The sequence below is a fragment of the Bubalus kerabau genome, chromosome 2 (assembly GCF_029407905.1).
Source record: "Bubalus kerabau isolate K-KA32 ecotype Philippines breed swamp buffalo chromosome 2, PCC_UOA_SB_1v2, whole genome shotgun sequence".
Taxonomy (NCBI): Eukaryota; Metazoa; Chordata; class Mammalia; order Artiodactyla; family Bovidae; genus Bubalus; species Bubalus kerabau.
In genome coordinates, this window is record NC_073625.1 from 192924703 (window position 1) to 192937676 (window position 12974).

General features: G+C 45.7%; 1 protein-coding gene across 1 annotated transcript in view; it reads right to left on the bottom strand.

The window, feature by feature from the left end:
* Window positions 1-502: 502 nt before the first annotated feature.
* TDRP (testis development related protein) overlaps window positions 503-12974 on the bottom strand; it is a 48824-nt gene continuing 36352 nt past the window's right edge. The window contains exons 2-3 of the mRNA XM_055569901.1: window positions 4343-4446; window positions 503-3029 (exon numbers count right to left, since the gene is read on the bottom strand). Of these exons, the coding sequence (XP_055425876.1) occupies window positions 2684-3029; window positions 4343-4446 (450 nt within the window). The 3' untranslated portion in view covers window positions 503-2683. The remainder of the gene's footprint in view (window positions 3030-4342; window positions 4447-12974) is intronic.

A 12974-nucleotide genomic window follows, 5' to 3' on the forward strand; every position in this document is an offset into this window, starting at 1 on the left:
AGGAGTTTGGTGGGATGCACACTCACCACCTGGCTCGAGACAGCACCGCAGGTGCTACCCAGGTCCTAACGGGAGTCAGCGTTTCTCGCCAAGAGGCTACTGTTTGGAAAGAAGAGATAAAACCTTAAAAGACTATTAAAGAACCTACTCAGGCTGGCGGCTGAAGGGGAGGCTTCCTTCAGCCCCACCCCCCCCCCCCAAGTGATGGGGAAAAAGCAGGGCCCAGGGCAGGTGGCTCAGACGTGGGGCTCTGCTGCTGCTGCTAAGTTGCTTCAGTCACGTCCGACTCTGTGCGACCCCATAGCTGGCAGTGCCTATTACTCCAAACAGCGTCCGAAGGCCGTTCATATGTAAAAGCTACATTCTGATGACTGAAGTTGAAGTTGGTCATTTATCCATGAATCTACACATTTCGTTGGCATCTTGAAAGACACTGAAACTGTTGAGAAGATGTCATCAGCTCTAAGTCGTCAGAAGCAGATGTCAATAACCATGCAAACTAACAGGATATAAACCATGTTTTTATTTTTAAAAAACTTCAGCATTATGGATGAATTCAACTTCCTTTAAAACCAGTCACTTTCCTGTTAATGACAAAACAACAGGCAAAAGAGCAGACACGTCACTCTTCAGAGAAGCTGTGCAGTTTACAGAATTTAGACAGACCCGCTCTCTTGTCAGCCAGTGAACAAAATAAAGTTGCTTTGGTAAATTCCATCAAGAAAAAAATATCTTTCCCCCAAAGCACACCAATAAATATTTATATTAAAATCCAGAGTTATTTTAATCAGATACAACAGAAGAAAAATTCATTTTTACATTAATGTTTGTAGATAAGAAAAGTATTATTCACGTGCATAATCCAACCCCACTCTGGCTTGCATTCGGTTGTGAGGAATGAGGGGTATGAGGGGCCGTTCTGCCAGCTGTGCATCACGTGTGTCCCCAAGGGGATCACAGGCACTTAGCATCATAGCACACTGGCACAGGCTCCCCGAGCTGGAGGCTGTCCCACCTGCCCCCTACCCCAAGCGCTCTGCCCAGAACCTCAAACACACAAGTCCCTTCCCTGCACCTCATCACAGGATTAGCCCAAGATGAGCCCGAAGCTCCTGCTTCAGACAGCTCATCTCAGTCACAGCAAGCGTCTCTAGGGAGAAGGACTCCAGTCAATGAGCTGAACTGTTTACCTGAGGAGACACGGTTTTCAACTCCGCTATTAACCACTTCAAGGTTCTAACACAAACAGGATTTTACCACCACTCACATGTCCCCCTTTCAAGGCTCGGTGAAGTAAACTTGTCTATTAGAGAGAGAGGGACATGGGTGATTTTGACAGACGCTACACAGATGACAGACACAGATGGTTAGGTGACACGTGGATTGTGGCTATACGGCTGGTAGTCAGATGGCAGGGTGTACACAGACTGAGCGACCGAGATGGCAGGTGGCAGGCAGGCACTCTGTCACCCCTTCACCCCTTGGAGTCCACGGAAATGCTAAACGGCACCCCGTGTGTGGAACAGCACAGAACTGCTCACTGAATACCTTGAAGACAGTGGCTCTCACAAGAGAGGAATGCACAGTGTAACTGGAGGTTTTTCTTTTTAACCAAAAACCCCTACATCTGTTCTGACCTCAGAGACACGTGGTCCTCCTGTGGGTTGGGTCTGTCTTGCTGAGGATACACGTGCTGTGTACCTGACCTGGGGCCCACCTGTCAAGGAGACAAGCAAGTAAGTTCAGAGACACAAGAGATGCTCAGTGACGCTCCTGAACCAGCGCAACACACAGCTTCTCAGGGTCCAACAGTCTCATTTGAAAAAACAAAACCCTGGGTGTTACAGAAAAGAGGCACTTTCAGCATTTTACCTACAATTTCAACTCTTAACTAGCAAGTTAATATTTTCCAAACAAATTTAAGTGTCAAGTTATTAAAACTGATCCATGCTTTATAGCATTCTTTAGTCTGCAATCAAAATAAGACCAAACTTTAGAAGAAAAGAAACATCAGTATTTAAAAGCTCAGGAACCTCAAGATGGGAACACTGTCACCATCTCATATGCTTGTGGGAGGTGAAGCTGTGTTTGCAGACAGTGTATTTCTGGGGATCAGATACAGCCTTCACTTCTCCAGCGTTTAATTTGCTTGCATATTTTACGGTTTAATACAAACGAAGAGCTAGCACAATGTGACGTGACCTTTGGAAGATTCACGTTACACCTGGATTGCAGGTTTCTGACAACAGAAAAGAAGTGTGTGGCCGCTACATTCTTGTGTCATAGAATACAGGTATGTGCTACATGCAGAGACAGGGATCAAGTCACAGAACACAGAACCGCAACTCAGGACACAGACAGACAGTTTTGTGGCAAAAAGCAAATCCCCACTGCGGTGAACTTCCCATCTAAGGTCAGCAGCACACGGATGACAGGTGGACCCTGCGCGTGTCCACTGAGAAATCACAGGACGCCTGGAATTTCCTCACTTGGCTTTTGAAGAGGAAAGCCAAATGAAACTGCACAGAGCAGATCCTCTGTGATTTTCATCTGGGAAAGACCAGACGGGACACTATACTAATAAACACCACGACACCGCAGACTCTAGGAATGTGAAGGAGATGAGATACAAAGGTGCACGATCAGGCAGACTTTGGTGTGAGGACACGCGGGGGCTGGGCAGTCACTCCAGCTCCTCCCAGTCGTCCGTCAGGTGGCCTCTGCTCTGCCGGCGGATGCTGACCAGCTTCCCAGCCGACCTGAGGCTCCAGCGCGAGCTGCTCCCTGCGCCGGCCAGGCTGGTGTACTTGCTAGAGCCCTTGGTGTCCTCCTGCCAGCCCGGCCGAGACGCACGGTCACTCACAGGGCCTCCGGAGTCTGCTGCCACGTCTTCAAGGGCAAGTTTCGGAGGTTCCCAACCTTCTATCTCATCTGGTTTCTTGGACTGTATGTTCTGTTTCAAAACCAAATTGTCCCAAAATCCAGACTTCTTCTCTGTCTTCAACTCTTCTTTTAATCGTAAGTTAGTGCTACAGGAGATGAAAGAGTTAAGTGTTGGTGATCAGTCATCTTAGGATGTCAAGCTGTGTTTATTTTATAAATAAACTCCAACAGATAGATGTGTAAAACCTGAATATTAATATGGAAAAATCAGTCAGTACACGTGATTAATAAAATTTGTGAATGCCATATTTAAGGTACCACCACTTGGCAAAACTCAAGCAATGTCAGCCTCAGGGAGAAGACAGAAAAGCAGACTGTCTCAAGGCACACAGAAGGCTGAGCCTGTCTCTGAAGATACGTGAGAAAAGAGGCCCCAGATCCCAGATTCAGAAACAGAGATTATTCCCTGTACCAAGTCGGTTTGCCACAGGCTTATTCAGCTGCAGCCTCAGATGTTCAGAGCTCAGAGCACTGTGTGCCCTGAGGAAAATGCAGCCAACTGGAAGTGGGTCCCCACAAACGACACAGCACCCTGGCCGCGAGTCCCCTGGCCTGGCTGTGGAGAGCATCCCCAGAACACAGGCCCAACCTTCCAAGTCTTGTTTAACTGGACTGAGGGGCAGAACACAGGCACAGGTTCAAGGCCCCCAGGAGATGCTGGCCTGTTAGCTGCTACCCAGACAGCCCAGAGGACTGACTGACACAGTCCTCAAAGAGAGGGTGGGGAGGTCACAATCACGTGGTCAGAGGAGGGGGAGGACTGGATGGCTCTGATGGGTGCTGAGTGCTGCCAAGGTGCCCTGTCCACGGAGGAGCAGCCTCTCTATGGTCAGATTCCCCAGGATTCACCTGCTGTTGGCAACCATTTATATTTTCAAATTTAAATTTATATTTTCATCTTCAAGTACATTTTTTTGTTGGCCATGCCACACGGCTTGTGAGATGTTAGTTCACCCACCAGGGATCAAACCTAGGTCCACAGCAGTGAAAGCACCAAGTTTTAACCACTGGACTACCAGGGAATTCCCTAAATATATATTTTTTAAATTCAAAATATTTAACTAGCAGCATTATCAGCACGTAAGTATAGTTTACAGGCAATCTTTGCATTTTTAACTGGGTTTTTCCTTGATTCTCTAGAACAACTGCCACCTGCCCACCTTAAACATGTGGCTACCATCTGCTTTAAGGCTTGTAAGTTCAGTTTACAGCTGGAAGTTCAAGAGCTGGTCTGAGAAGCTTTTAAAATTTTTTTCCATTTTTCTATAGTCTTTCAAAGTGCTTATACTTAGAACAACTCATTTCCATCTCCTCACAAGGGAGGAAGCCCCTCTTGTCCCCTCTCATGGCCCTGCCCTCTGTCTCTGGAATGCCTGCTCCCCTGACAGCGGCTACTCACGCTCTGGACTTGGGGGATTTTCGCCCTTCCAGCAGCTGCTGCTCGTCATCCTTGTTAAATAGAGAAGTCACTTCTTTCCAGCCTCGGAAACTTGCTCCTGGAACCTAATGAAAGGTTAAGAGAAGAGCAGACCTGATGCAGTGAATACACAGGTCCCAGTCATGTCACCCAGTGGTCATGAAGCTGACACTTCAGCAGAGAAGCTGGCCCATGCCGCCTTATCTGTGTGTCTGCACAGTGAGTTCTCCCATCAGCTGCAGGCAGCCTCCATGCAGCTGAAGACAGTCACCCGCGTTTAGTAACTTTAGCCAAACCAGATCAGGTTGACGGGGCTCCCAACCGAGGGCAGAGGGGTGCTGAGGGGTGGGGAGGCTGCACCACCACACATTTTGTAGATTCTTAGAAATGATTTTGTTACTTTTTCATTTCTGAAATCAGGATATAATTAACGCCTGGCACCTTAGATTCAAAGAAATATAGTAATAAGAAGGCAGGGATGGAGAAAAGGAAGTGCATCTGCAGAGCTCTCCTGTCAAGTGCCTTTTCCTGGAGTCGCTCTGATGGCTCTGGAGCCTGAAATCACAAAACAGCAGGCAAATGTGACACCACCTAGTTCAGTTGCTCAGTTGTATCTGACTCTTTGCGACCCCATGGAATGCAGCACGCCAGGCCTCCCTGTCCATCACCAACTCCCAGAGTTCACTCAGACTCGTGTCCATTGTGTCAGTGATGCCATCCAACCATCTCATCCTCTGTCATCCCCTTCTCCTGCCCCCAATCCCTCCCAGCATCAGGGTCTTTTCAAGTGAGTCAGCTCTTTGCATCAGGTGGCCAAAGTATTGGAGTTTCAGCTTCAACATCAGTCCTCCTGATGAACACCCAGGACTGATCTCCTTTAGGATGGACTGGTTGGATCTCCTTGCAGTCCAAGGGACTCTCAAAGAGTCTTCTCCAACACCACAGTTCAAAAGCATCAGTTTTTCGGTCCTTAGCTTTCTTCACAGTCCAACTTTCACATCCATACATGACCACTGGAAAAACCATAGCCTTGACTAGATGGACCTTTGTTAGCAAAGTAATGTCTCTGCTTTTTAATATGCTGTCTTGCTTGGTCATAACTTTTTTTCCAAGGAGTAAATGTTTTTTAATTTCATGGCACCTAAGGGAGCTAATAAAACTTCAATAACTGACCCTAAAGAAATGTACCTATAAACTATCAGAGAATTCAAAATAACCCTATTGAAGTTTAGTGAACCACAACACAAAGGTAACTAAATGAAATTAGGAAAACAACACATGGAACAAACAAATAGGAACCATAAAGAAAAAATCTTAGAACTGAAAACACAAAACAAAAATTTTAATAGAGAGGGTCAAAAATAGACTTGACAGTGCACAGAAACAAAGACATCTGAAATTATCCAGTAAGAGAAGAAGAAAAAACAAAAAGAATGACAAGAGAATGAAGAAAGTCAAAGGGACTTGTGGAACACAATCGGTACAGAATAAAAGAGAAAGGGACAGAAAGTATACTTAAAACAATAAGGGCTGAAAATGTCTCAAACCTGGGGGGAGAAATGGATATCCAGATCCATGAGACCAAAGGACCCCAGATAAGTTGAGCCCATGTAGATCGGCACCAAGACACATAATTAAATTGTTCAAAGAGAAAGAATTTTGAAAGTAGTGAAAGAGACTACTTACATACAAAGGAACCCTTCACCCCAATTATGGAGAGATTTCTCAAGAGAAACTTGTCAGGCCAGGAGAGGATGAGATGATATAGTCAAAAGATATTTTAACTACTAAGCATTTTCTTAATTTACTTACTGAATTATAATTACCATAGGATATGGAGAAGGAAATGGCAACCCACTCCAATATTCTTGCTTGGAGAATCCTATTGACAGAGGAGCCTGGCAGGCTACAGTCCACGGGGTTGCAAAGAGTCAGACATGACTGAGTGACTTCACACTCACACTCATTATAACAAAAGAAAAAAACCCTATCAACCAAGATTTCTGTATCAGCAAAACTGTTCTTCAGAAATGAGGGGAGATAAAGACTCTCCCAGACAAACAAAAGTGGAGGGAGTTTGTCAGCACTAGACCTGCCTAACAAAAAATGCTTAAAGGGGTTCTGTGAGTGAAAATAAACACGAAGCTAGAGTAAAACTCACTAGGACAGGTAAATTTATACTCAAGAGTGTAATACAGTAATGGTGGTACATAAATCACTTATAATTCTAATTTAAAAGTAGAAAAAAAGTACTAAAAATAATTCCAACTACAGTAATCTGTCCTTGATACACAAAAATATATGTAAACTGTAATGGGTTAACAAGACCCAACTATAAGCTTCCTACAAAGAGACTCACTTTAGCTTTAAAGACACACATAGCCTGAGTGAATGGATGTAAAACTAACTTCAAGCAAATGGTGAACCAAAAACAGTAGGGATAGCTATACTTATGTAACACAAAACAGACTTTACAAATGGTGAAGAGGGACAAAGAAGGTCACTATAGAATGATAAAGGGGTCAGTTCTATCAAGAAGATTCAGTTATTAAATATTTATGCACCCCATACTGGACACATAAATGTATAAAGCAGAAATTAACAGAATTCCCTGGTGGTCCAGTGGTTAGGACTCAGCCTTCTCACTGCTGGGGGCCTGGGTTTGACCCCTCGTTGGGGACCTAAGATCCCACAAACTGCATGGTGCAGCCAAAACAACTGCTGCTGCTGCTGCTAAGTCGCCTCAGTCGTGTCCGACTCTGTGCGACCCCACGGACTGCAGCCCACCAGGCTCCGCCGTCCCTGGGATTCTCCAGGCAAGAATGCTGGAGTGGGTTGCCATTTCCTTCTCCAATGCAGGAAAGTGAAAAGTGAAAATGAAGTCGCTCAGTCATGTCCGACTCTCAGTGACCCCATGGACTGCAGCCCACCAGGCTCCTCCGTCCGTGGGATTTTCCAGGCAAGAATACTGGAGTGGGGTGCCATTGCCTTCTCAACTACTGCTAACAGCTAAAAAGAGAAACTGCAATACAATAATAATAGCTAGGGAATTTAATACCACACTCCCCACAATGGATAGAGATCAGACAGAGAATCAATATGGAAACAGTCTGAACAACATTATAGATGAAATGAACCTCACAAACACATATAGAATATTCTATAACGTGACTGCAAAATACACATCATTTAAGCACACATGGAACCTGTTCTATAATAGACCATATATTAGGCCACAAAACAAGTCTGAGCAAACTTAGGAGACTGTAAGCCTAGTATCTTTTTTGACTGCAACATATACCATCAGAGGAGGAAAAGTGGAAACTGCATGCAAACTAAACAATACTCTCCTGAACAACATCAAAGAGGAAACAAAACTGTATCTTGAGACAGACAAAAAAACACAACATACTAAAACAGGATGCAACTAAAGCAGTTCTAAGAAAGAAGTTCACAAGACAAAATAACCATCCTGAATAACATACCTCTATGCCTTAAGCAATGAGAAAAAGAACAAACTGAGCACAAAGTTAGTAAAATGGAGTGACAAAGAGGAGAAATAGAGAACAAGGAAATGACAGAAAAGAGTTATAAAACTAAGAGTTGGTTCTTTGAAAACAAAAACAAAATTGACAAACCTTTAGCTAGACTCACCAAGGAAAACAAAGAACCAACTCAACAAAATTCTAAATGAAAGAAACATTACAATCGATACCATGTAAATATAAGGATCATTAGAAGTTACTGTGAGATTACAACTGATATCACCCTGCTCCCCAGATGGGGGCTCTGCATTCATCTGGCTGACCCTTTTAATCTGTTAGGATGACACTCAGCAGTAAACTCTACAGAAACTCCTTAGACTAAGTAGAGAAACAGCTAAGGCTTCACGTGGCTTGCTCTGAAAACTACATACTGTACAATGGTCTGCTGTGGACCTGCTCCTCAGTGGGAATGCACAGATCAAAGTGACTCACCAGCAGAGCACAAGAAGACATGCAGTTGTTGTAGAGTGTGTGATGCTACAAATGCATTTGCTAATAGTAACAAATACATGTAGTAGTCCTAAAATGTGAAAAATGTTCCTGATCAACCACCAATTAAACTTTGAGTTCTTGGTTTGTTTGGTCACTTGTGCAACAATGCTTGTATCTTTTCAATACCCAAATCAGTTGGCAGTCAACTCAATTATTCATGCTAATAGAAGAGAAGAGAGAGGTTCCTGATTCAAAGCCAGTGCATCTTTGTGCCAAAAGCATGAGCAGGAAAATGCACTGTGGAATCCCGAGGGGGTGACCTGAACGTCTGTCAGCTGAGGCCTCTTTAGGCAGGCAGAAGGGGCTTTGGGGACTAACCCAAGCCCACCAGCTAGACACCAACGTGCTACCAGCTGTCCGTGCATATCTGGGGACTCACACGCTCACTTTTTGTACATGTGATATCTGTGTACATGTGTACATATTGACACGTCCTGTGTTTATACATTATATGCAGACAAGACCTCTAGAGGGAGGATCAAGAGCTGTCAACTGGAGAACTGGGTGGCAGGCAGAGATGAGACTCACCACATCCCCTTCAGTCCATTTTCAGTCTTAGATCATGTGTCCCTGCTGGAAGGAGCAGGAAACAGGGTATCCTGGAGTGGTGGACTGGCCACGGGAGGAGGTGGCCCCAGGAAACTAAACGACAGATGGTGGGCAGAAAGAGCATGAGGTGTTGCCAGGCAGATACTGAGTTTTCTGGGAGGAGGAGAGCAGGGAAAGTCACCAGATAGAAACTGGTGCAGGACAGAGCTCAGACACTCAAGATATAAATGCAGTTAAGAGGGGTTTCGTGAGGAAAATCAATAAAAGGCAGATGCGCAGTGGGCACGAGAAGCAGCCCCCAGTTCAGAACAAAGCTCCCCAATGTGGGGACCACAGCTCTCAGCCACTGGAGGACAGTGCCCGCTTGGACACTGCAGAGAGGGACATGTCCAGCAATGTAGCCTCAGATGTCAGCAGACGTCTGACCCGCAACAGAGGCCTTGACGAGTGGCGTTTTCCAGGGGCTGAGGGCAGGCAAGTGCGTACCCAGAAATCTAACTAGTCCAATAAAACACACCTCCCCCTGCGCCCTGGGAAACACCTCTCTGATGGAATGGAAAAGACTGCTCTGAATAGCTTGCTCCTCTGAAACACAGTAGCAAAGAGCAAACAGTCCACAGGCACAGGGCTCAGTCTCTAGGGAGACGGCTTTCTACAGGGTCCCACTGCAACGTGAGACAGGCACTGAGCTTGCAAACCTGCTCACAAGTATCTTGAGAAAGAGCTTCAACATTAACAGTGGTAACTTCTGAGAGCAGAATTCATGGTGGGGAGGGGAGAAATGGGTACTCTTCTTTTAATTATAAACTTCACAGTTCTTTCTGAATTTGAAAAACAAAAAGACAAGCTACTTTGCTAGGAAAGATTGTAATGTATAATGATAAAAATCTAATGTCTTCAATATAAAGAATTTTATAGAACAATTAAAAAAAAACGACCTAGTAGGAAAATGGGCAAAACAAAACAGAATCTTTTGACTTGGGAAGGCTCTCTGAGTATGTGGGAGAAGCCAGTCATGTGACTAGGTCTTCACCCCGGTGTCTCAGGAGGAGACCCTGTCAGGCGAGCCTTCTGGTTCTGGAGAAGGGTGGGCTCTGGGCCTGAAAGGACTTGGATCTTCTGTCACAGACAGCATCCAGCAGCTCTGCATGCCCTGCTGCCCAGGACACTGTCTGCTCAGTAACATGCCCTTTTTTCCATTGGTTTTCTTTCTCTTGTTTAGCTTTGGGGTGCAGTCAGGAAGTGTTATTAAGAGTCTTGAAGCTGGTAAAAAGTCCCCAGCAGATCTGCTTACCACATGAGGTGTGAACTGAGATCTCCAGGAGGCACAAGGTAGCGGGCACTGTCCCCAGAGAGGTGGGTGGGTCTCTGCACCTGCTTGGGCACCACCACCTTGTCAGCATCCAGCACCTCAGGGGGGAGAAGGCCATTGCTTGGCTGCCCTGTGAGCACTCAGCCGCCTGCACGCCCGGTTCCCTGTGAGCATTCAGCCCGCTACACTCCCGGTTCCTCAGGAGCACTTGGCCGTCTACGCTCCCAGTTTCCCGCAAGCACTCGGCCCTCTATATTCCCAGTTCCCTGCGAGCACTGCCCGCCTACACTCCAGGTCCCCGACTTCTTTGTGCTTCACCGTCTCAGGAAGCGAACACAGAAATCTTGGTGCATTTAGAATCTAACACACCAGAAGCTATTCAGAGACAGTGATGAGACATAAAACAAAACAACTTGTCCTCTGCTTTTGCACATTTGGGAACCAAACATAATACGTTCATTCAGAGTTTTTAAACTGCATTTTCAACCATTTCATTTCTAAAAAACTTCCACTTTATGTCCTAAGAGCTATTTGAAAACTAACTGGCTAACTGTAGTGGTAATTAATTGTGGCAATTACTTATTCAGAGTAGGATTACAGTGGGGAAAAGCAAATTTTTCCTTTCCATGCCAAATTTTTTAACAAACTGTTTAGCCGAAATAAAAATTAACCTTAAATGATGACTTAATTTATGTAACTAGTATAAATTACAACCTTCACATAATCTTGTAGGCCTGATGAAAACAAACATCATTTATATATGTGATGTGCTTATGGAACTGAAAATCAGAACCTCTACACACTACCCACTACAACCTTCCTCGCTACAAACTGTGCAGCAGGTCTGCCAAATGTTGGAAAGGACCCATCCAGCAGGAGCGTTAACTGCCCATGTGAATGCACACTGGCCACTGAGTGCCTGACGGCTTTAATAACAGGTAAACTGGGGCCAGAGGGCCTGCCAAAGAGAGAAACGTTGGTCTTTGGCTCATCGAAGGCAATGGTCTAAATGGATGTCTCTCCCCAGAATTCCCCTGCTGGAATCCTAACCTGGGACATGATGGTATGTGGGGGTGAGGGGGATCAGGCCCTGCAGATGGAGCCCTGCGATGGGATGGGACGCAGCCCAGCAGGAAGTGTCCTGCTGGTCTCACCACAGCCGTTTGAATCCCAGTCCCTGGTGTTATGTTACAGCAGCCCGATCCCATGAACACAAAGGTACCACAAAGAAACTGGAAAAAGCAATCCTGATGAAGAAACACAGGCCTTCACTTTGCCAACCGAAATCCAAAATATGTGGGGTTTTTTGCTAGAAATATTTTAGACAGATGAACTTAACCTGTTGCGAGAAGCCAAAGGAAAATTCCATCTGCTCCCCCCACTTCCTGCAGCCTCTGAATACCCTCTGCAGTCACAGCAATGGGAATAAAAAGCTGACAAAACCCAACATTATCAGATAACCAATACATCAACAAGGCTTAGGTAGAGAAAAAGGAAAAACAGCTCTTCTCAGAGCCCAGACTTCATGCGGTGCAGTGTGTACGCCCTCCGGGGGGCAGCCCTGGAAGGAGGTGGCCGCCAGGGAGCAGCACAGCCAAGTGGGCCCTGGGCCCGAGGGCATCTGGGGCGCTAGCTCCTGCTCTCCTCCAGCTGGCCTTCCTGCTTCCTGTGAGCAATCCCCCCTTTTCCCTGGCCCACCTGGGAGGGGGCAGCTCTGGGGCCCTGCCAAAGTGGGAGGGCTGGAGCCCCACCTTTGCACTGGGTCCTGGGCTGTTTGCACCTCCCTCTTGACCCAATGGCACCACCACCAGCAGCACTGTCCTGGCCCATCCTGCCCAGCCACCACAGGCCCCTGTCCCAAGAAAAGGCCAGCTCGGCCGTGGCCTCAAAGGCAAGCCGCTGAGCTCTCACAGTCAGAAGGGGTGCCAGTGAGCCTGCGGCAGTGGGTGGAGCAGGAAGGGAAGCTGGTGGAGCACCCACCAGGTGCCCCTCAGAACAGTCCACAATCCTACCAGAAATTTAGGTTCCATTCCCCACTCCAGTGTTCTTGCCTGGAGAATCCCAGGCACGGGGGAGCCTGGTGGGCTGCCGTCTATGGGGTCGCACAGAGTCGGACACGACTGAAGCGACTTAGCAGCAGCAGCTCCACTCCCACAGTGAGAGGACAAGCTAATCGCTAACTGTATATAACAACCATATAATCATGAGCAATACTAAAATTTTAAGTATCTGCAATGATACAACTAAAAATAGTAGTAAGAACCTAACCTAATTTGTTCTAAGTGTCAAAACAGAGGAATTCCAAATTGCATAAACAAACATATAAAACAAACAAAACAAACATATAAAACTCAGACCAAAGGAAGCCAGTGATTACAGGTCACGGCAGTATTCTAAGTTACTACTGCAAAAATAAACTTAAAAAGATTGATGGGTATATGTAAGAGCTGGAAATAACAATCAATAAGGAAAATAAACTCACATCTTAATCCCTTGTTCCCTTTGAAAGTTATTGGAGACAGAAAAATACGCTCAGTAGACAAAAAATAACAAGTATTGGTAAGGATGTGAAGAGAAGGGAACCCTTGTGCATGGCTTTTGGGAATGTAAATTGGTGCAGACATTATGAAAAACAGCATAGGAATTTCACAAAAAGTTAAAAATAGAATGACCTAGCAATTCTCCTTCTGTGTATTGATCCAAAGGAAATGAAAAC